The 24,447-nt window shown below is 45.4% G+C and overlaps 1 protein-coding gene across 1 annotated transcript in view; it reads right to left on the bottom strand.

The window, feature by feature from the left end:
• Window positions 1-22,719, bottom strand: part of Prox1 (prospero homeobox 1) — a 39,987-nt gene extending 17,268 nt beyond the window's left edge. The window contains exons 1-3 of the mRNA XM_035444903.1: window positions 20,995-22,719; window positions 14,167-14,274; window positions 7,772-7,966 (exon numbers count right to left, since the gene is read on the bottom strand). Coding sequence (XP_035300794.1) covers window positions 7,772-7,966; window positions 14,167-14,274; window positions 20,995-22,719 — 2,028 coding nt within the window. The remainder of the gene's footprint in view (window positions 1-7,771; window positions 7,967-14,166; window positions 14,275-20,994) is intronic.
• Window positions 22,720-24,447: the final 1,728 nt, after the last annotated feature.

Here is a 24,447-nt window from a genome sequence, read left to right as displayed (position 1 = left end):
TGTGACTGACAAGAAAGCAAGTCGTTAAAGCTAAATACTACCCTGTGGAGGACGATGAGAAAATTGGATTTTAAGTTGTCATCCAGGCGGGGGCAAGTCCCAGAAAACTCTGGATTTGCTATGTGAGTCCATTTAATCCAGGCCACATACTCAGGCTGGCTTTCAATGTAGTGTTAGAACTTCTCCAGACATCCAATCCAGGATGGACTGAAGACAATAGCTACATCTCACCAAAAGCTGTGGCTACCACCAGCAGCTCTCAGAAGGGAACTTGCTTTCTCCGTCCTATTGATAACCCTTTGTGGGATAAAGAAAGAAGCCAGGCCAAGAGGACTGCAAGTTAGACAATAGCCACCCCTCCACACTGTCCTCAGACTTCGCTCATCGTCCAAGGACAATTAATTATGAAGGCTTTAGGGGTAGGCCAGAGCAAGAGAAAGCCCACCACTGCCCCAGCAACCCAGCCGCCACCTCTGTGCCTGCTAAATGCTTTGCCTATTGGGGTACAGCCGCCAGGGAGCCTGCAGATCATGGGGAAGGGTGAGCAGGGAAAAGCAAAGGATTTTTTTGTGTGTGCGTCCGCCCTTGTATAATTCTATTCTCACTGTGAACTCATCCATACACAAAACACAAGGACAATTTTTTTTTTAAAGAGAGAAAGAGCCACAGGGTAGGTTACAGTCAGAAATGGGCTCTCGGTGGCGTGTTAAAAAAGATGGTCTTTTCACCAAATCATCTCACAGAGGCAAAACAGACAAACACAAAGAGTCGAGAGTTTTTCTCCTACATTAAATGGAGTAACTGATAAGGTCAGACACATGATACCTAAAGACACGGATCCACGAACTCTTGAAGTCAAAGGGCCTCTGTGCGCCGAGGCACAAGCTTTCAAAGGAAGCAGATCACAGAACTCCACTGAACCCCCTTTAAACTTTATGAAGCAGGAGGGGAAAAAGCTCTAAGTAGGGAGCTAGACAGAAGAGCCTTGAAGTATTTTCTGAAGGAAAGATGAGACCCTCCCTAGGCTGCCACAAAACATCTTTTTTTTTTTTCTAAAGGCTCCTCTGAACTTTGATATGTGCCAAGACACTGCTATTGAGGGCTGTATAATTACGTGCTATAGCCACTGTAGAAAATGCTTTGTTCACCCCAACAAAGGACAATGAGCAAAGTGGACGACATTACTCTCTATCTTTTCCTTTAAGAATGTTGAGAAAGGTCACGGGATGCTATCACTAATAAAAGCTGTTGAGTAAGGGGGTTTTAAAGTTGCTCTCACTGTGCTTGGATGTAGCCCAATGACAAAAAGAGACATGGGGGGCTAAAAAAATGCAATATTGCCAAACAGACCATAAATCAATGGGCCCCTTGCTTCATTATACTGATGAACACTTTGAATCTCAGAAACAGCAAAGAAATGGAGCCTTGCACTGGGTGAGGGTGCCTTCAGCCCCCTGCAGCCTGCTGCCCACTCTCTCCTCCTCTCCTCTCCTCACCCTCTCCTCCTCTTCCCTACTCTCCTCCCCTCCCTCCCTCCCCTCCCTCCTCTCCTCCCTTCCTCCTCCCTCCTCTCTCCTCTCCTCCCTCTCCCTCCCTTCCCCTCCTCCTCTCTTCTCTCTCTCCCTCCTTCCCTCTCCTTCTCCCCTTCCTCCTCCTCCCTCCCTTCCCCTCCTCCTCCCTTCCCCTCCTTCCCTCCTCCTTCCCTCCTCCCTTCACCTCCCTCCCTCCCTCCTCCCCTCCCCTCCCCTCCTCTCCTCTCCTCTCCTCTCCTCTCCCAAGTGATCTTTCTATGGAACTACCTTCCCAGTCAGCCATGTGTGTACGTGTATTTAGGGATCATTTATTCAGTCTCTTAAAAGATCAATTTGGCTTGTCACCAGTGAGACTGGCACAGGAAGGAAAGGAAAGTGTTTCTCCTCTTCCTTGCCACCCACTAAGAGTATGTTGTGTAGAGCTTGTTTAAATGGCTTGGTGGCTTTGAGGCCAAGAGATAGCAATAGCAGTAAAGGGTTTTTAGTCATGTGCCAATTAGCCAAGCCATGGCTCATATTTAAGCATCTATTTGGAGCAGAGGGAAGTGCTTCCAAAATCCACCTGTCTTCCTGTTTCTTTATAGGAAGGCTTCCAAACTTACTCATTCTGCATGGGCTGGCTGGAAGCAGAAACAGGTTGGGTAAGGATAACTCCAGTATGGGGTATGGTAATGGTAGGGTCTCCGGGGGAAGACACACTTTCATTTTTGATGTCCAAGAAGAAAAGGAGAAATTACATAAAGAACTCCATAGAAGTACCCCTCTTGCCTGTCACGTGTCATTAGAGAAATGTCAAACCCACAGGCTCTGTGATGGATATACCTAGCAACATGCTATGCCTATTGCTACCGTAGGAAGTGGCATTTACCAGCCCACTAATGAATGAATCAAGTTCCTGGTTCTATTTATTTCTAAACCTTCCAGCCCCCAGACTGAGCTTAGCAAGGGCCAAGAGAGATTACTCAGTCTTATTGGGAACTTGGACTCTGCCTACAGGTTGACTAGCCACTGAGGGGCCTGTGAGAGCACCTGCTTTCTACAATGGAATTACCTTATGGTACCCACTGAGAAAGTGGGCCCATGTGACAGGGGACAGTTATCACATTTCCTTCTCAACTTCTACCCATGCCACCTCAAGTCTCCAGCCTCTACCTCATCCAGCCCTCTGAGTTGCACTCAAGAGGTGGCCGCCCAAGTCAACATGGGAACACCTTGGCTCTCTGAACTCCAGAAATAGTGAGATTAACCTGTGAGATAAACGGGTCAGGCACCAAGCCTGAATTCTTCACAAACTGGTAAACTAGCTTTGGAAACTGGCAGGGATCAATACCTTCCTTCTCCCACAGTAGAGGGGGAAACAAAAAGCAATAAAATCTGACTTCATTGGCCCCTAAAGTCTGGAAGATGGGTATGATTTAAAAACTGGAAGACAATGCCAAACCTTTCCCTACCCATAAAAAAAAAAAAAATTTCTTTTGGAAGCCCTTCAAAGTGAAGTGAGAACGAAGCCTGGGATATAAACCATCACACCTGGAAAGATGCATTTCTCATTGCCAATCTCATTAAACAAGAGAGGCAGGAGTGAAAGATGCTGCCGAAACTGCTCACCTTCTTCCACACACCGCTGTAAGCTCGTGTCTACAAATCACACGCCCTGGCTATGGAGTATGGAGCAGACTCCGTCCCTCCCTTTAGTAGAAGTCAAAAGTGGTGGTGTTTTTCCCCTCCAGTGTCTTCTTCCACACTCCCCTGGGTCATCTCAAACTCTCAACACCCTGAGTTTGGACACTGTGCCAAGAGTCCCAGCTATTGTGAAAGCTGATACAAAAGGCAGAGTAAGCTCTCCTGTCACTTAGAAGGCCCTGATTGTGCAGGCCAGGAAGACAGAGCCCTGCAAGCCACTCCCTCCTGCCCAGTGACAGCCTTCCTCATCTGCCTTACTTCCTGGTAGGCCAGGAATGGGCAACCTCTGTGATCGGCAGAGCCATCAGGGTCAGAGACTGAAGGCAGCTGGTGCTAAGCGATGACAGAGAACCCAAGCTGTAGGGTGGCACCAAGAGCCTCCCCAAAGCTAGGAGCAGGTGAGAGAAAAGAAGGAAGAAAATATCCTAGTACCTAAGAGGAAAGTCAGAGTCCCCAAGCCTGCTCCCTGTCCATTGTATGGGTCCCACCCACTTGGACTAATCTAGAAACCATTCAAACTTTGCTCTCATTGTTCTGTTTGTGTCCTGTCACTGCTAGTATCCCCAGTAAGGAAGTTAAGGCCATGAATCCCCCAAAGGAACATCAGTAAATAGTCAACAGGTGGCAGCTATTTTATTATTGTTATATACAACTGGTGAGAAAGTGTGTGTGTGTGTGTGTGTGTGTGTGTGTGTGTGTGTGTGTGTGTATCTGTGTGGGGACATTTGTGAATGTGCATGTAGCAGGCAGGCTTGCTTTATTATTCTTCATCTTATTTTTAACACAAGGTCTCTCACTGAGCCTTGAAGCCCATGGCCACCGAGCTCCAGAGATCTGCCTGGAGTCTCCCACTCCCCACTCCCAGCTTTGACATGGAGGATGGGGATTAGAACTCAGGTCCCTGTGCTTGTCTGGCAAACATTTTATCAACTGAGCTATTTTTGCAGCCTTCAGAGAAATTTTAAAATGTAATCTTTAACACATTGGATGGCTGGAGCAGCTAATAGAGGGCTAGCCCACTCCTTTGTACGGACTGGATCTTTGAGCATTATAGACCCCTAACATCTATCTCTCTACTATGCTCTATCTCTGTTTAAAACTCTGCAGAGACAAAGACTCTACATTTCTATACTCCCCTCTAACAGATACTGAAGCTACTGGGTTGTTTTAGTTGATGTTAAGAAGAGAAACTTCAACGCAAGAGTGAAGCTGTGTACACTATCATCCCAGGCATTCAGCAAGAGGTGCCGGGGCTACTTTTGGCTCACAGCCACAGCCCACACTGGCAAAGCTACAGAGATAAGAGCAGTGGCTTTTTAAGCATCTCACTTAAGCAGTGACCTCCATGCTCAAAGGCACAGAAAAGGAGGGACCCCTTATCTGAAGCGCTGTAAGTCAATGTGCCAGACTTAGAGGCTGTGTTAAAAACTATTTAGTGGTGTGTGTGTGTGTGTGTGTGTGTGTGGCATTTGGTATATGTGTGTATGTGTGTAGTATGTGGTGTGTGTACGTGTTATGTGTGTGTTGTATGTGTGATATATGTGTGATGTGGTTGTGTGTGTGTGATATGTGTGGGGTGTGTGTGTGGTATATGGTGTGTGTGTGTGATATATGTGTGGTGTGTGTGTGTATGTGTGATATGTGGTATGTGTGTGTGTTATGTGTGTGATATGTGTGGTGTGTGTGTGTGTGTGTGTGCACGCCCATGAGTTTGTATGTAGAGTAGACAGGACAGAATTCATGTTGTTGACTCTTGCTCCCTACATTCCTGGAAAGAGCCCATGCTTTGTTTCTTGTTTTTTATCTTTTTTTGGGGGGGGGTGTAGTTTATAAGTGAAGGAGGAACCAGCCTCAGAATAGTCAAGTAACTTGCCCAAAGTCACATGAGAGGTGACAGGATTCCTGCCTAGGCCCCACTCTCCTGGCAGTAGAGCATTCTTAAAATAGACTGCAGATAAAGGAGAGGTGGCCTGGCTGGACGTGGGTATGACTCGCAGAGGGAGCTATCAGATGGTTATCATATGAAGGGAAAGAGGCTTTGCATGATGCTAACTGGAGCAGCTTGCTGGGTGCCTCCTGACGCCAGTGTCCCCTGTTTGTGTCTCTGCTCCTGTGCTGGGAATAAAGGATTACATTTCAGCAGGTAAGGTTAAGTGCCCTGAACATCCCAGTGTGCATTTGGAAGACTTGTCTCCTCAGGCATGAGATCAGAAATTATCTCCTGAACACTGGGTAGCCTTTTTATGAAGACTGAGGCACCTGACAGAGAGTATTTGTTATAATGTCATTAATTCACCAGTGCAAAGCAGTAGCACCTAGTGTTGAGTGTTGGGAGAGAAGAAACAAGAATCTAAATTCTTATACAATATTTCTTCAAATATCTAGCCACCGTCATGACTCCAGCTTTGGAAGGCAGCAAATTTAATTTTTTTATTATTTATTTATTGGTTTTTCAAGATAGGGTTTCTCTGTGTAACAGCTCTGGCTGTCCTGGAACTTGCTTTTGACCAGGCTGGCCTCAAACTCTCAGAGATCCGCCTGCCTCTGCCTCCCAGAGATCCTGCTGGGATTACAGGCGTGCGCCACCACCGCCCAGCCTGGAAGGCAACATTTGCTTGTATTCTGTCCACACAATCAATTGGTACAGTGACAATGGAGACTTTGAAAACGTAGGTTTTTTGATGGGGGTGGGGGGCCAGATGGCTCAGTGGGGAAGGTCACTTGGTGCCACACCTGATGACCTGAGTTGGAGGTGTTGGAGTCACATGATTGAAAGGAGAAGAAACAGCTCCCACAAGTTACCCTCTGACCTTCCCAAACTCTCCACATCTCTCTCACACACAATAAACAAATAAAAAGATAGTGGATCTAAATACCAAGAATCCCTATTTTTAATGCATTCAGCGGAAGAAAAACTTCATTTATAGCATGTGTGGCCAGCAGCGCACTGGGCTTGGGTGACAGAGATGCAATTGGTAGCTTGCAGGATAACCATTTGAACTTTCAAGGGAAAACTCGGACTTCCCCTTGTGAAGCTTGCATGCCCCATTCTGTATAAGCCCGCAACTGGTCTGCATCTCCCAGAACAACGGGGAGCAGAACAGGAAAGGGATGAGCAAGCATTGAGAATACAGCGCGTTAGCAGGTCAGGTCTCTTTACAGACAAAGCCAGACCAGGAGAGTTCCTCTTTCCCTTGACATAGAGATGTTTCTGGATATCCTTGGGTCCTTAGGAAGAAAACATGCATACTAGCATACGGTCCCTCAAATTCCTGCCCTCACAGCCACACAGCATCTAACAGAAGATTTAAGCAATGATCAACTTTGTCAAGTCACAGCTGATCTGGTTGTCTACGGAAGTCTCACCACACCCCCAACACCCCCACCTCCAGCTATTGTTGCCCAGATGAGCAGGGCTCAGCAAACGCCTTTGTGAGCATTGGGAGCTTGCTCTTGTGGTCTCATGCAGCCATCACTTAAATGAAAACTGTTTGCCGAGGCTCCACACCAGCCCATGAAGAAATGCCAACGAGCAGCCACACATCTCTCATTGCTGCACCGATATGGTTTCCTGGGGATTGTCTGTATCGCTTTGCATGCATCTAGAATGTACCCATATGTAAGAGGAACATACAAGCTACTCATCCTCCCCACAAAAACAAACACAAATAAAAACCAAAGCAGGGCTGGCAAGATATCTCATCGGTTCAAAACTCTTGCCACAATGCCTGAAGACTCCAGTTTGATTGCTGGGATACACAAGATGGCGGGAGAAAGCCAACTCTCACAAGTTGTCCTTTGAACTTGATGTCCACTCTGTGGCTCAGGCATAGAGTGGACATACACTCTAGTCCCTGCCACACACACCCAAGGCCACACATATGTGTGCATACATTAAACAAATAAATGAAAATGCAACTAAAATTTTTTAAGCAAAAAAAGTGACTGGATATCTTTTGAAATATGCTTAGTAAATTCTCATGTCACTTCCTCCGATAAAGGAAATGAGTGGAGGTGGAAACCATGGAGTCGTCCCCCGCCATTTCTAGACTTCTTATTTAACTTTTGTTTTATGTGCCTGAAGGGTTCAGAACCCCTGGAACTGGAGTCACAGACAAGTGTGAACTGCCATGTGGGTTCTGGGAATTGAACCCAGGTCCTCTGGGAGAACAGCCAGTGCTCTTGAATGCTAAGCCATCTCTCCAGCCCCCATTTCTAGACTTCTTAAGTAGCAACCTTTGCAGTTACCATGGTATACAGTATGTACAGCTCAGCCTACGCCGCAGAACACAAATGAAATCATCTTATATTTGCCCTTTACTTCAGACTTTTTAGTTCCCTTTACTAGGGTCAACTGGGTCTTCCATGTAAGCTGAGATGGGGGATGGGAACGGAATGGCTGTGGGTGAGTCATGCTATTCTCCTGGTTGCCTGGCAAGGTACTGTGTACGCTTAAGTAAGAAACCATCTCGAAAATAGATTTAGCGTCTTTCCCAAAGAACATGAAAATAAATAATGAAAAGGGAGGTGACCAAAGCCTGAAGACGGGCTCCTACCTCAAAGTCATTCGCTTTGTTGTAGTGCATATTGAGGGCTCGGTACAGCTCACAGTCTCTAGTGATGGACAGCTCTTCTGTGCTGGTGACCCCGTCATTGATGGCTTGACGAGCGTACTTCTCCATCTGAATATAGTAAAACTCACGGAAATTGCTGAACCACTTGATGAGCTGGGAGGTAATGCATCTGTTGAACTGTTAAATATAAAGGTTGAGAGAGGTGAGCACACCACCGCCACTCTCTTGTTAGTTGACTTTGCTTAAGTAACATACACATTTTAAAGTTTCATTTCTGCTCTCCCTGGAAAGGGAAGTAGTAAGTGCCAACAAAATGGCAGCGGCAACAGGAATGCACATTTTCACAGAGTATCGGAAAGCATACGGGATGACAGAAACCACACCACTGCCCTCTATACTTCAAGTGGAAAACTCATGTTCTAAGTCAGGTTTTCCTTAGACCAATGGTCTTTTGGTTAAAGAAAAACCCATAGTTCTACCTTCAGCAGAGCCCATGCATCTGTCTACTGCTGGGAAAAGGACTGGAGCCAGAGTCCTAGGCAGAGTTGTTGCTTCCAAGCTCCAGTGATGATCAGTACCAAGGCCATGACTTCATCATTGGCAGGACATGGTGTGTGTGTGGGGGGTGGGGTTGGGGGAGAATGAGTGTGTGCATGGGTGTATGTGAAAACGTGTGTGTGAGAGTGTGTGTGAGTGTGAGTGTGTGAGTGTGTGAGTGTGTGAGTGTGAAAGTGTAAGAGTATTGTGTGAGGGTGTGTGAGTATATGTGTGTGAGAGTGAAAGTGTATGTGTGTGTGAGTGTGTGTGTGAGTGTGAGTGTGTGAGTGTGAAAGTGTGAAAGTGTAAGAGTATTGTGTGAGGGTGTGAGGGTGTGTGAGTATATGTGTGTGAGACTGTAAGTGTATGTGTGTGTGGGTGTGTGAGTGTGAGTGTGTGAGTGTGTGAGTGTGAAAGTGTAAAAGTATTGTGTGAGGGTGTGAGGGTGTGTGAGTATATGTGTGTGAGAGTGTAAGTGTATGTGTGTGAGTGTGAGAGAGTGTGAGTGTATGTGTGTGTAAGAGTGTGTGTGTGAGTGTGAGTTGTGTATGTGTGTGAGAGTGTGTATGAGTGTGTGAGAGTGTGAGTGTGTGAGAGTGTATGTGTGTGTAATCCATTCGTTGTAGAGTTTGTCCACAGTGTTTATTTCCAGTGTGGTCTGGGGAGACCCTGACACCTGTTCCTGTGCTCTCTGCAGTCAGTGGGAAGGTCCCCCCCTTGATGGCCATGCCGTCTAGGAGGTCTGGTTAAGACACAGTTCACAGATGGCAGAGACAGGACATTTATTATTACATTTTTTTTAAATGCCACATTACTATAGCATGATTGGGCTTTAAAAGTCTGTTTACCCAGGTTTCCCAACAACCTTTGAAATGAAGATGTCTTCCTGGATGGGCAAATGGTCCCATCCTTATTGACTGCTTTCCTCTCGAAAAGGACAGGTGTGCCCTAACTTGCCAAGTTAAAACCAATAAATCCACTGCTTTCTATCAGGCAGGCTGACAGACACCCTGCCTTTAGTCATCAGGGCCATTCCCTTCCCTGGGCCCCCAGAAAAGGGTGTACATCCATCAAAAGTCACCAAGGAACACTTATCAAATCCTGGCCCTGAGACTATCCAGGCTGCAGCAAGACGGCAGCGAGAGTGTGTATGGGGCTGTAATTACTATGGAAAGTTGTTTCTCTACTAGCAAAGATGATAAGTGAATGAAAATTTATGACAGAGAATGGGAGTCACAAGGAAACAGAAGCAGGGGACTGGTGTTCCTCCCAGAAGGCCATCTTGTATCCTAATTGCCGTGGAGTTGCAAGGGCCCTTACAGATAATTGACCAGAAAATGATTAAGTCATCAGCAAAGCGCTTCTGCTTGCAAGAGTTCAAACATGTACTTAACCTGTCCAAGAATTATATTTTCACTCTGTGCGTCTGCTCTGTCTCCATTCAGCCTTGCGGGGAACCCGATTAGAAAGACAACTGAAGGACCCCCGTTATCTGATCTTCTGGTGGCCGATTTCAATAGAACTTAAACCCATTACGATTTGCTGAACTTGGACTTCTTTCCATTTTATCTGAGCAGTAAAATACACTGTCCAAATTTCCAGACACTGAGATAAGGCCTACCAGGCCCCCGTGACGGCTAACTGTTCCTTTTTAATTCTTTTAGAACAAGAAACAAAACATTACAAAATGATAGCAGGCTGTGCACTGGGGAATGAAAATTGCTTTGACATGGAGATTAGGCCTCTGTATTGTTACAAGACATTGTCTCATATGGACAAGAGTACTGTAGGGGGAAAAAAATAGAGGGGCATTTTTTTTTTCTAGAATGGTCATGAATGACCCTAATGGAGGGGACAAAAAAGTAAGTGCGCTTGCCATTATGTACGAATGGGACATAAAGGGAGATTTAAAGCGTATTGTTGGAGGCTGGAAATACCGGAGAGAGAGAGAGAATGGGCAGAAACAACAGACTCCAAACACGAGATAGGCAAAATGAGCAATGCCCACAGCTCCAAGAGCTGGGCTTTCCCCTGCACCGAAAGGGAGATGAAATGTGCTGTGGTTTTCCGTTCCTGCCTAAGAGCAAAACACAAGCAGCCTGCTCTCCAGGTCTTCCCATGGAAAGAGGAAGAGTATTCAACTTTAAAAGAGTTAATTCTGCGCGCTCTGTGGAGCGCTTTATGAGCAAAGGACCAATTGTTCTATAAAGGCAAGCTCTGTAGTGTGCTAATGTGTTACTGCAAAAACTAATCGCTTCAATAAAGAGGTTGTGTTTCCAGAGTGTGCGAGACTCTGTGACTTTGATTAATACTTCCCACGGGACATCTCAGCCTCAATATGGGCTGGAGAAACTTCCTAAATATTCAATGAGCATGGTCAAAAGATGTATAAAACAAATCAACCTGACACCTTAATCCGGCTAGGCAGCAGTTGACTCAAGGGGTGGAGGGAGCGAGATACATCATTTAACACTGCAGGCTTGAAAGGCTGTGAACGCCTGCTCCTCAAAGCCGAAATGACACCGAATCTGTTGTAGTTAGTGGTCCAGGAGTTATTGGTGTGTACATTAAAATCACCCAGTAGTGAATGGGAAGCCAGAGAGGCCTTCCATCCTGGCACCTCTTACACACTCACAGACTTGTTCTCAATGGGCCTGAAAACAGGATGAGCAGAGCTGCTAAGGGGAGGCGGGTGGGGGTGGAGCTGGATTCTCTGAGAGAACACAAACTTTAGATTCTCCCTGGAGCAGTTAAACTAAGGTGGCCCAAGATTCGTCTTTCCTTTCCACCTCCACAGGCACATCTCTGGGTGCCTGGGATTCCCTTCTAACGCTTCTTCTCTGGGTGACTGAGAGCATCTACTGCCTTCACAGTAGAGGCCACTTGGGGAGGGATGGCCAGCAGTGGTCCAGTGTCTCCTGGAGGGAGACATGAAGTCATGGGCCTAACTCAGTCTCATATCACCTTCAGAAGCCTTCCTCCAACACGCAATCTCCAGTTATGGCTATGACAGGCATCTAGGTAACACCTTACTTGAGAAATTAAATATTTCCTGCATATACTGTTTCCCCTGGTGTTTTTTTTTTTTTAATTGCATAGTCACTATTTGAACTGGAAATGACTCAACAATTTGAAAGAAGTATATTCTATTAGGGTTAGGACTTTTTTTTTTTGGCATTTTTGTTGAAATTCTAGGGCCCCTTTCCCAATTTCTAGGGCTCTCTCAATTCTGACGTGGTTTCTTGAATCTTAACTTCGATAAAACTTAGTACTGTGTCTCCATACACAGCACAATACCTATTCCTGTTAGCCTTAAAAAGAAACAGATGGGATTGTATGTGCTTGTATGTAGACATACGTGGTACAGCACAATGGGCGTGTGTATAAGCAGAGACTCAATAGACTTGGAGTCACGCTTAACTTTAGGAGAGATGCAGGCTACTCTTCGTTGTTCTGTCATGTAAATTGCCTCCTGCACACGTCACCCAAGCATCACTTTCATAAGCTCAAGGAATACAAATTCATTTATTACTAGCCAAATTGAAAGATGTAATTAGAAGAGTTAAAAATGTATAATTCATTCCAAAAGTGAAAGCGAGACGACCTTCAGTGGCTTTCTGTTGTGGGTCATACATGCTACTGTTTCCTTTCGTTACAGAGGGTAATTATTATTCAATTTTACTCACACACACTTTAGCGGCCATCTCTCCTGGTGTGGTTGAAGTATGGGTAGAGTCTATAACTGAGTACTAGTGCTTTGAAAAATAAAGTATTTTTACAGGTGTTTTATTGTGGCTTGGGCAGATTAAGTGGTTATACATGCAGCTGGTTTACTAGCTGTATTCTGAAGGAATGAGAAGTTTCTTCTTCTAAGATTTATCTTTGTACTTTAGCGTTCATGTAAATATACAGAACCTGGAACATTTTTAATGACCATATCTACTCTTGAGTAGTGCTACTTGGCTTAAAATGGCTTGGGTTTTCCACCATGCTCCCCCACATACACACACTCATTTCGCTGCTGAGTGACACCCCCACACATGTTTAAAAAGTTCTTTGGTCTGTCTCTGGATGGAAGGTGCTAAATAACAATATATGGGCAATGTCATAATATTATAAAAATGGAAGAGATCATTGCAGTAAGAGGTGATTCAGGAGGGAATAAGACACACACATGTGTGCACACCCTCCTTCTGGGAACCGAAGACAGGTTGGCCAGGCATATCCAGCTGACAGTCAAGGACAGCTGTAAATGGGGCTGAATTTACTAAAAACATGAAAATTATTTCTTGAGAGATGTGTGTGTGTGTGTGTGTGTGTGTGTGTGTGTGTGTGTGTGTGTGTGTATCACTACTGCTAAACTAAACCTCTGTTCTTGAGTGTGGACTTTGAGAATGGCAATGTCCTGTCCCAATATCAAAGGCTGGGCATGCCTGTGAGTGAGACAAAAATTGGCCAGTCCTCAACCATTTGCTCCAGCCTATGGTTCTATGGTAGAGTGATACCCACCAAATCCAAGTCCTTTTCCTGACCCGCTGTGGCACCAGCCTTTTTCAGCCTCAGACTACTTTCCCTGCTCTGTCCAGAGGGAAAGAACACACCTCCTACTTAAGCAACACAGCGAGAGAGAAAAAGCTCAAGTTAATTCACAGTTCAGAAGCAAATAGGAAGGAAAACAAAACTCCTCCCATAAGGCCAAATGAAACATTAGGTGGCAGAAACCGACCTAAACTGACTGGCAGAAATGCAGCTGTAGGCTTGGTTTGGGCCCGAGATTCAGGAGAGGGGCATCTTCATGGCTTGTGGGAATCTTGGTTGAAGAAATCAGAGCTCGTGTACACTGATGTAGGCAGGGGAAGGGTTGGGGGGCTGCCACCCAACTCCCCTAAAACTAATCTCAGCTAATGTAATGTTTATCAGAGTCCTTGGATAATGATACTGTGAGTGTCATTAGCATCACCAAAACCCAGTCTAGGTTTTAAAAGAAGGTACGGATGAGTAACACAACTTCAAGTTGATGAAAACAATGACTTCAAACCCACATACGACACACGAGTACGCACGCGCACACACACACACACACACACACACACACACACACACAAGTGTGTGTGTGTGTGTGTGTGTGTGAGAGAGAGAGAGAGAGAGAGAGAGAGAGAGAGAGAGAGAGAGAGGGGACCAGCAGGTTCCAGTGTTCTGTAGAATGAGGGGCTGCAGCTGTAGGCCGACAGCTTTCATACCCTCATTTGAATAATGTGTCCTGAATCTGTCACTTTATTCATTCTCCTTATGCTCAGTGTACTCTGCATCAACAACAAATTAAGTTGTAAATAAGAGACAATCATCACTTTTGTTTCTAAGCAGCTACTGCATAGAGAATTTCAGTGTTCACTCCTTTCCACAGGAGGAGAGGAGGTGCTAAGAGTTAGATTTCAGAGGCACAAATACAGAGAAACCAACAAAAACAGAAACAGTTTACTGTTGCAGAGGGGGTGGATTTCTTTTCCCCCCTGGGACATCCAGGCATTACCAGTGGAGATTTCATCCATGTAAAGAGAGCGGCAAAGTCTCCTGGATGTCCCCGGTAACGCATGTGACTTGGGGAACAACCTTAGGTGTCGATAGACAAGTGGCATCACAAAAGGGCAGCTGAAGCCAACCACTGACATCTCAGGTGTAGGCCTAAGTCGACCCCACTCCCATCCCCATTGACTCCCAAGGGTCCAGATCGCGAATGCATCCACAGACAATGAACAACGGGTAAGGAAAACGGTCCCAAGGGTCCAGATCGCGAATGCATCCACAGACAATGAACAACGGGCAATGAAGACGGTCCCTACCTTCACATCAGAGAAATAGGTCTTCAGCATGTTGGAGCTTGGGTAGCGGGTGTAAAAGAACATGAGCTTTGCCTTTTTCAAGTGATTGGGTGATAACCCTTCCTGCATGTAGGAATCGGTTAAGGCACAAACAAGGTTAAACAAACGGGGCCACCCCTCCTGTCCTCATCTCCACACACACTCAGAGTGTCTAGAATCCCCCCATAAGCCGGCCTGGGAAAGCTGTGTGGTCATCCAGATGGACTATGAAATCCATCACTAACTGGACCCCTTGCATGCAGAATGCTCACTGCCTGTCTTGCATTGCCAAAGGGATGCACAGTTCAGTTGCAGATTCTTGGCTACTTCCTGATGAGGATGGCCAAGCCCGCCTCCAGTATGCTATCCATACAATTCACTTGTTGCTAAGGAGACCGACCAGCCTATCACCACTGCAGGAGTCTTACCTAGGAGCTACATTCCCTCTCTGAAGTTACCACTCTGTTTGCTCTTTTTGGTACACTCTGCAGTTTGCCTCAGATCATCACACTGACCTAGGTAAAGCTACACATGGCGTTCTGTGTTCTCCCTTGCAGCACTATCACAGTGAGGCTTCAAGACTCAGTTTCTTCCTATCTTATTTTGATTGTCTTTGAACTGTTTCTTTTAAAATAACAGTGCAAACTTGGGAGGGGTAGTCTGGCACCAGAGAAGTGGTGTGTTGCTTTTGTTAAGGCAGTGGTTCAGCACCAACTACGATTTGCTCACCCTGAATTTATAGTTAACTCCTTTGGGAATGACACAGTAGTTGGGGGCTAACAAATCAATACATGTGTGTTAGCAGATCAATGAAGTAGCCACTTACCCCAAATAAGAAGGCCTATTTATCTGGAAACATCATCACCTCTTAGATCTGTAAACAGTGGCAACGAAGACAGTTCCCAGGAGAAGGGGAGGCTAACCATAACAATCCAGGCTGCCTGATTCTCTCTCAGATTCTTGGCACTCCTCAGCAGGCTCCGAGCTGGGATGGCTCTGGTCACATCTGTGCCGCAGCCTGGCCCTGCCATTTCCTCAGCAAATTAATGGCTTTATAATTTATCAGAGATGAAGATGCACGTGGAGAAAATCAATGTGATCCCCCACAAGGTCAATTAAGGGTCCTTCCTAGAAGCTCCTCTAAAGACTTCCTCTTAAAGGAGAGTGGGAAAAAATAAAGGTGGAAAATAGAAAAGAAGGTGTGTGTGTGTGTGTGTGTGTGTGTGTGTGTGTGTGTGTGTGTGTGTGTCCCACACTTCGTTAGCTACCCATTGAAAATTTCACACCTTAGGAAGAAAGGTCAGGTAAGTGTAGACACTTGGGAAAGAGAGCAGGTTCCCAGTGACCTCCATTAGGACTGTGAATCCTAAGAACAGTGGGAACCAGGAAGGACCTGGAGATGCATAGTCAAATTAATATCCATAAGCTCTTGACTCCTCCTGACCAAACACGCTGCTGTGAATGTGTTCTGAGGACATCCTCCTTTATATCCTATGCTATTAAGGGGGGGAAATAAGATCACCATTGTTTTTAAATAGAAAAGTGAGCTATTGTGGCTGTGTGTGTCTGTGTGTGTGTGTGTGTGTGTGTGTGTGTGTGTGTGTGGCTGTGTGTGTGTCTGTGTGTGTGTGTGTGTGTGTGTGTGTGTGTGTTTAACTGAGAATAAACACTGAAGAAAGAAATTTTGATTTTTCTCTGTGCAAGCCAAAGCAGCTTAACTGGACTTGTGTTTTTGTTTAAGGTCCTTAATGATTACAAAGACGATAATTTATGACTGACATACTTGTTGTGCCAAGGAAAAGCTGAAAGGCCCTCTAGTAACCTCCATTAGACTAAAGGAGCCGGGCACTTCAGGACCATCTGCCCAAATGGGTAAGTGAAATCAGAGTTGCAAGCTGTCTCCCGGCTCATGGTAACAGTTTCCATTGAGCCCAAACTTGGATGATTATCTTCGATCTGGGTTCTAATCTTTTCTTTCAGAGGGGGTCCTGCCTATGATTCTAAGTCCCAAACAATCTTGTAGATTTGGTCTCAAACAAAAGACAAACTGTTTGGTCATGTGTCTAAGAGAGGCACTGGGCTGCCCAAATACCCTGGGTCTTTTCATGCATCTAAATTTTGTTAAGATATTTTAGCTTTTTGTATTTAAAAAAATCCATTCTTTTTTTTTAATCAGAATTTAGAGGCTTTTTATTTAATGAAAAAAAAAACATAATTCTGATGCAAATTGCTCAAGTTTTTGCTTCAAGATGTTTCCGGTTGGAAATACTTGGCACCATCTGCCCAAAGAGAACACAGAACCTGTCTCTGTCCCTCTTGATCCTTGTGTAATTAAGATAAAATTCTCATAAAATATACGTTTCTAATAAACTATTAAAAATAGTTAATGAAACATTTAAAAGCCAGCAGTTAGATAATCCTTTTTTTTTCCCCTCCTCAAAATCAATCTGAACTGACCAATTGGTTAATTTCCCTTTTAAGTGCTTGTGCTGAAAGCGACTGCTCTCCCAAGAAGGCACTAGCTGTTTCCTGGATACTTACACACGCACAATGACTCACGATGGAATAGATTCAGTAAACATACAGCTGTACTGAACACGAGCTAAGCTCCATTCAAGGCCAGGAAAGAAAATGAGCACAAATAAATATTAAGGAGGTGAAGCGGTGGGGGAGGGGAGGGGATGCAAACAAGCGCTGTCCCGACAGCTCACGCGGCTAGCCTCAGTTCTCTGAGCCTTAGCTTTGTGAAGACAGATGACATCCAATTCTATGTGTAATGCAAAATAGACAATAACTGGAGAAACTTGAGACCGCTGCCAGGTGTAAAAAAAAAAAAAAAGAAAGAAAGAAAGAAAAAGGAAAAAAAGAAAAGATGATAAATCCATAAACTAATGAAAGGCATCTGCTTGGCACAAGAAGGAGCCGGGTACAGCTGGACCTAAGAGTGCAAACAACCTGAGCGTCAATGGCTTGTTTACCAAGCACAGCATAACCTTCCCCAAACGGCAGCAGCCACAGGAGGGACAGCTCAGGCAAAGGCAACAGAATAGGCCCTGAAGGCTACAGGAAGAAAAAATTCCCCTGGCTGAACTCTGGGTTTCATGCTGCAGCTCCACGTGGGGAAGAGGGTTAGCCCATTTTCTAAACACTAAGAAACAGAAAGAATTTCCCTTCTCTGATTTGCTCTGAGGCTTTCCCAAGAAAATCCAGTGGATGGAAAAGAGATAAGCTCTCATTTAGCGACAGCAATAGAGCCGGCTGTCACTCTACCGGGGGTCTGACACCATCAGAGAGCTGGGTAGGGTTCTTTTGTTTGTTTGTCTGCTTTAGTGACTTTTGTTTTCTTCTGGAGATGGTTAAGTTCCTTCCTATAGCCATTCAGGATTTCATCTCTGTGTTAAATTCCGAGGCCCTCCAAGCCTTCTGGAGACACCAGAGAGCATACTTTACACCCATATTCCCAGCACAAGGGGTGCTGAGGCAGGGGGATTGCTATGATCTCAAGGCCAGCCTAGGCCACATAGTGAGACTTTTTCTCAACAAACAAACAAACAACCATCGTTTTAAACTGGTGTTGGACTTCAATTCATGCCTAGAAAGTTTTCCCTTCTCAATCCCAAACATTCCTGTGGCATTCTTTGCAAATGTAGAGCCCAGAGAATAGGCTGTGGACCGCCAGCTGTGCGTCTCTTAATGGTTCCTCTGACCACCTTGTGCTTGAGCTGGGTGGATGCAAATGTGGAAGGCGAACACAAGGCTATTTTTCTTGAGATGCAAAGAAGAGGAGAGACAAGGAACATCACAAAGAAAGACAATTGGCTAGTGATTCTTTAGGAATTTGAATAAAACTTAATATTTGATTAAGCGGGTTCATTTGCAAAGATACTGAACACACTGTTTTATACCCAAGACACGAGCTCTTTGGCCAGGTGCACTGAAGTTCCATTTAAGGTGAACACCATCATGACTTCCTTCCTTCCTTCTAGAAGGACTACAAGGCAGCGCACCTGGTATTTCGAACACATATAACAAATGTGTTCACCAGAGCCTGGAGCCACTTGAGAAGCTGGTATTCAGCAGTGCTCTTTACCGTGGCTGCTTCATGAGAAACTGGAATGCCCTTTGGAGTAAGAAAGAAGTGTTCTTGAAGGGGGAGATTATGCAGCCCTGGAGTTATTGTTCAGTGGACAGGTTTTTCACCTAGCATGGACAAGACCATGGGTTCAATCCCTAGCATGCTGAGGGTCTAAAAATAAACATTATTCATGCCAATTTAAAGACCTTTGAAAGCACAGTGATGTCTGGTCCTCACGCACCATCCTAGGATATTTCCCCTAGGGCCTTGTAGTCTAAAAACTGAAATAAAACATTGCTTGCTGTGATTCCTCAAGATTTTATCAATCAAAGCTTGAGCTTTTTTTTTTTTTTTTTGAGGGGGGGTCTAAAACAGAACAGACAAAATGGTTCAGTAGAACAGTCTGAGTCAGGTGAGCCACGCCAAGGGGAGCAGGTGTTAAGTGGGAACAGGTTCCCTACTGTGGCTTGCCTGTCCTTTTCCTGAGACCTGATCTAATAATAAACTGACCAGCCACAAGTACAAGGAGTAGAGAGCAGAAATCCAGAGGTTAGAAGGCCAAAATGTGGGAAACAAAATAGCTAATTACAGCAAGAGGCCCAAGGCCATGGAGCCTGAAGGAAGGAAGCAACCCCAGACATAAAAACCTGTATTTCAGGCCAACGCTGGCGTCTCCTGCCACCACTGTCAGAGGGGGCTCAGTGCAGCAGGGGACAGGAAAAGTCACTTTGCAGAAGCTACTTCTTTTCCTTCAAATCTTCAAAATTCCTCAGGGGATTTAGAGAGAAAGGGTGACACAGTGAACTTAGCAAGCCAAAGACTTTTCTCTCCCTGGAAAACCAAGCTAATGAAAAGGGGCATAATTACAATTGTCTGAGCATGCCACCAAGTCCAAACACCAAAGCTGGTGTTACCAGTGAGGCTTTTCTGTGTACATTCAGGATTTTGAAACCTAGCTTAACTGGTCACTAAGATGAGCACGTGTTACTGTGGGGTTGGGGTGGGGGCCACTGCAACTTTACTATTTGTTTTAAAATGCAGTTCTCTGAGGTACAAGGAGTCTAGCCTTAGACATAAATTAGCCTAACATGATTGTATTCTCTGGTGGATGGACAGCTACTCAAGCCATCCATCCCTTCCTCCTGCCCTGCAGCTCTGGTCCAGGCACTTTGAACAAAACACACTGCCAGCTCTTAATACAGAGCACAGCCGTGAGGCTTGCCTTCTGGTGCACTGAGTTCTAGGGTTTTGAAAATCTGAGGTTGAACCAGAAAACAAGCTCAGACTTGAATCTAAGACCTCAGTATCTTTGCCTTTGCCTGAGATGTTCTTTTCTTCATCAGGGTGGGAAGTTTCTGGACCCTGTGGCCCAAGAGGTTTCACACTTGTGACTTCAGCTCACTTTACCAATGGCTGCCCTGGAGGAATGAGAGCATATTTCTGTCATCCTGGCGACTTGGAACTGCTGTGTGTCCTCTGGAGTGGGCTCTGCTGCTAAAATGTCAATCTCTGTCACCAAGACTATTGCTCAAAATCCTCAATTTAGTAACAGCCAACTTAATTGCTAAATTTTATATCCATCTGGTAATTTGTTATACAAGAGGCATGCCTCCACCTGCCCCCAAATGCTACTATTCCCATTCCCCCCGCCACACACACACACACACACACACACACACACACACACCATAAAAGACAAACAACCACAAAATTAAAAGAAGATATTGAAAGGACTGACTTGTGGAAGAAAAAAAAAAACGTTATGGATTAAAAATTGCTACCTAAGAGTCAGGCTCAGGATGGAAAAGAGTCATTCAAGATGCCATTTTTTATACAGCTGAGTTTTGGATTTAGCTGTGTTCTCTCGTTTTCCAAAATAATTTGCTTTGTGTGTGTTCGGACAAAAGATTTCTGTGTTTGGCTGAGCAGAGGCCACTCATGCGTACAGGCAGCTGCCCCAGACCCACAGAACAGACCTCAGTGACACAGGGAGGTTAATGCCTTCAGAATAAATCAGTACCTGCCCATCTCCTTTAAGATTAAAGACAGGATGCAAGCCCTCCCCATACCCTGGCTATCCCACAGTGGCAGCAGCTTCCCTGTCCTTCCTGAGATCTAGTTAGGCCCCTGCAGACACTGTGGCCTCAAAGGTAGTGAGTGTTTTTGATTATATCACAGGTCTGAAAACTGACTTTTCTCCATTTTCTTGTCCTAAAACTTACCGTCTTTATAAAATTCAGTATTTATGAGGTGCCCCCCCTAACTCCATCTGCCCTCAAGAAAGGAGACAAGAAAGTCACACAGGAAGAAAGGCAGAGACAAGCACTGTTGGGAGATTGCCTTAGAGACAGTTCCTAGAGGTGATCATGTACTTGTCAAAATCACACGGTTGTTGGAGTTAGTTTTTAAGTTTCTCTGCACTCAGAGGCACCCAGAACATGGCTCCCATAGCCTATTATGTTGAGTAATAGGAAAGGCTACATTTTTAAGAAGGTACTGGCTGTGCGTTGTGGTGCATGCCTGTCATCTGAACACCTCAGGAGATCCAGGCCAGCCTGGGCTACAGAGTGATGCCTTGTCTCCAAGTCCCAAAACCTAACCACAACTAACGCCCTCCCCCCTCCCAGAACACTCCAAAAACCACACTGACATATATGGTCACCTAAGCTTTGAGGGGGGACCTCCTTGGGGACTTTTGTTTATGCTTGTTCTGGGGGGGAAAGATAAAAGGATATTGCGCTTCCCGAATAAGGTGAGATGTCAGACATATCTTGAAGATCTCCACACTCAGACTTTATGAGTGACAAAGAGAGTCCTTCTGCAGTGCTGGGTGGGTGTGCTGGTGAACAGGGGTGGTGGCTCAGATGGTGGGATGACATCTTGGTCCTCAGACTCGTTGTGTCCCTAGTTAAGTCTAAGGACTCGGGAGAGGCTCTGTCTTTTCCCGAGAAGGAGCCCGAGGGAGCACCTAGTGGACTCTGAAATGGGTAGGCCATCAAGGGCAAGGGGAAGGGATGGCGGAAGCTGGGGGTGGTGAAGCCGGCGGTGGCAGAGAGAGGAGACTGGTGCAGGGGCTGGTGGTGGCCACCAGTGGCTGGGCCAGAGGCAGATTGCTCAGAAGAGTTTTTGCGGACCACCAGGGGAAGTGCTTCTGTCTGGTCTGTGGAACTGGGCATCTGCACATTGCCAAAGGTGTCCAGGGGGTTCGGAATGATGACGTCACCAAAGCATTGCAGGCGTTGGTTGGCCGTATGGAAATTGTGGTTTTCCCCATTGACTGCGAATCTGGCCTGGGGGATCTGGAGAGGTGGGAAGACCTGAGGAACCTGGCGAGAGGGTTTGGCTGAGAAGACTTTGACCACCGTGTCCACGACCTGTGACATGGCCGTGTTCAGCTCCTGTTTTAAGGTCTCTGCCAGATGCTTGCCTTCTGGCTGCAAGGAATTTGGCCCGTGGTCTCTCTCTTTGTTGCTGCCTTCTCGCTTCGGCTTGTTCTCGGCCATCTCCTGCTCCCTGATCAGGGCTCGAGCCCTGTCGATGAACTGCCCCGGGTCCAGCTCACACATCTCATTGTCTGAGCGCCCCACCGAGTCCTGGGCCCGTGCATCCAGGATCTCCGAGCGCATGCTGTCTTCAGACAGGTCGCCATCTTCATCATTTTCAGAGTCGGTGCTGTCATAGACCTGGTAGAACTTCTCCTGCAGCTGGCGCAGCTGCTTCTGCATGTCCTCCAGCTGCTGCTTCAGCTGCCGGCGCTCCTCACGCTTCTGTTCTTTTCGGGCTGAAACCAGCTGCTGGAAACTCTGTTGCTGCTGCTGGGGCAGCTTCTGCTTGCGTTTGTTTTCTCTGTAACTTTCTCGGGGACTAACAGACTGTGGGGCCATCTCTCTTTCATTTTCATTGCCCCTTAATGCCACACTGGGGGAATGGCTCATACCCCGGATGATATTCTCAACCCGGGCGCGTTTTGCTCTCAGGTGCTCATCACATAAGCGATCCACATCAAACTGGCTCATAGTAGGCCTGCCAAAAGGGGAAAGACACTCTGGGGGGCTGTCTCTTGAAGAGTTGCTGCATATATCCTCCTGATGTACTTCGGAGCCTGTGCTAGAGAGACCGCTGGCTTGGAAACTGGGCTCGGTGCCACCGTTTTTGTTCATGTTATTTTTCAACAGCTGGGAAATTATAGTTGCTCCTGGAAAAGGCATCATGGCATCTTCATACGAGTTCGCCCTCTTCAGCAGCTTGCGGAGTACGTTCGACTTCTCCCCATCTGCCTGTTGTACCACAGAATAGTCAACATCCTGCTCTGAGCCTTGGGGATTCATGGCACTGAAAAATGTTGCCCTTGCCTTAGCAAAAAATGCAGACGCTGTCCCTACTGTCCTTTTCACTCCAATGTCAACTCTTCTCCTCTTGGTTTGCCGGCTTAAGAGGGCTGTGCTGTCATGGTCAGGCATCACTGGACAGTTATTGTGCCATCTTCAAAAGCTCGTCAGCTGGGCACAGCTCAAGAATCCCGGGACCCTGGCCAACAGAACAAAAGGACTGATGAATCATTTTCTTTAAATTTCTCCAAATTTCCTGACCTCAATCCTGAATCAAATGCAAAATGCATAGGCTCTGGGATTTATGGCACATCACAATTATTGCAATTTATCATGAACTCTGCTTGAAATGAAACATTTTTAAATATTTCTGCTCCACTGGTTTAAGATGGATTAAGATTAAAAAAAAAAAAAAGCAAAAACTGCTTAAGCACCAGTAATATGATTCTCTTTCACAAATGCCTAAAATGATACTGTTTATCTTCGGAAGAAATGGCAGATTATAAGAACACAGCCTCTGACAAGCAATTGATTAAATTTGGGGGCATTGAGAGTCTTATTCTAAAAGAAGAGGCGAGTGGGTCACACTTAAGAAACAGGGTTAAATTTTGAGGCCGTGTGATATTTGGATGAAGAGCTGGTCTCTAAAGCACTGTGGCTTTCATGTCACTGAAGGAAGGGAAGACTCCAATATATGCAGATATTTAGCACACACTTTTATTACTGAATTTAAAAATCAATCTTGTCATATGTGAAATGGGAAGAACATAGCGACCAGCATCTTCCAGGCATTACTAGTCTGTTAAGCACTGAGATAAAGGCAGATACTCATTGTTCAGTATTGCTTACTTAGCACAGTGATGGGTTTTGGTCAGTGAATTCACAGGTGAAGATAATATCTGTTGCTGTGTCTACATACAACAAGGAGATGTTTAGACATGGTCACAGTATCCTTTCAGTGGCTTCAATTGTTAGAAAGTTAGACTGGCCGTTGCCACATTTTGGGAGCCAGGATGTGTAACAGTACATTACTGGACCAGGCAAGAATACACACATCTTTTAGTAACAGTTTTGTTCTGATAAAATCTGCCAAAACAGTACTTCAAATGGCTAAGAAACTCTTAAACACACACCATTTGTAGGTCTTATTGCCTATGCCAAGGAAAGGGGGAGAAGGGGTGGGGTTGGGGAAGCTAAACAGAAGAAGCAACTGGAAAAAGATATAAAGGAAATAAAATATCAATCAAATATATGAGAAAGGAAGATGGCTTCTTTGTATGTCAACTAGCATTGCTTTAGGGGCAAGATATAAAAAGGAAACATCCTTGCCTATATTTTATCAAAGCCCCTTGATACATTGTGTCACTTAGTAACTTGCTCCAGATTTTATATGCATGCAAAAGACAGCACATCTTTTTGTTTACAATTAACGTTTTATGAAGAAAATGAAAATACTGCCTTCATGCCAGGTTTATCTGATATTGAACTTCAAATTTGCTTAACAGACCACATCTTCACAATAACGGGCTCCATTGCCAAAGGCAGCGTGTGGAGTACTTGGACTCTCTCCCATCTCTTTCGGTTCACCTGTAAAAACATCTACGTGCTCCATAGGCGTACATCTGTGGCTAGTTTTAAAGAACGACTACCCATGCAAATAAGCATGATTTCCACATGAAATAATCTGTAAAATTCAAGAAAATGCTCCATGCTTACATGGCAACAATATGCTGGTCTTTTTTTTTTTTTTTTTTTTTTTTTTTTCATGACAAATATTTCACCATGCTGTGTTTGCTCGTGGTGTTTTTCTCTGAAGACAAAATATTTTTTTAGAAGAGCCTGCTTCAGGGTGTCCTGAGG

This window comes from Cricetulus griseus, chromosome 5 (genome assembly GCF_003668045.3).
Source record: "Cricetulus griseus strain 17A/GY chromosome 5, alternate assembly CriGri-PICRH-1.0, whole genome shotgun sequence".
Taxonomy (NCBI): domain Eukaryota; kingdom Metazoa; phylum Chordata; class Mammalia; order Rodentia; family Cricetidae; genus Cricetulus; species Cricetulus griseus.
Note: the sequence above shows the minus strand (reverse complement) of the source record. Positions and strands in the feature narration are given on the sequence as shown.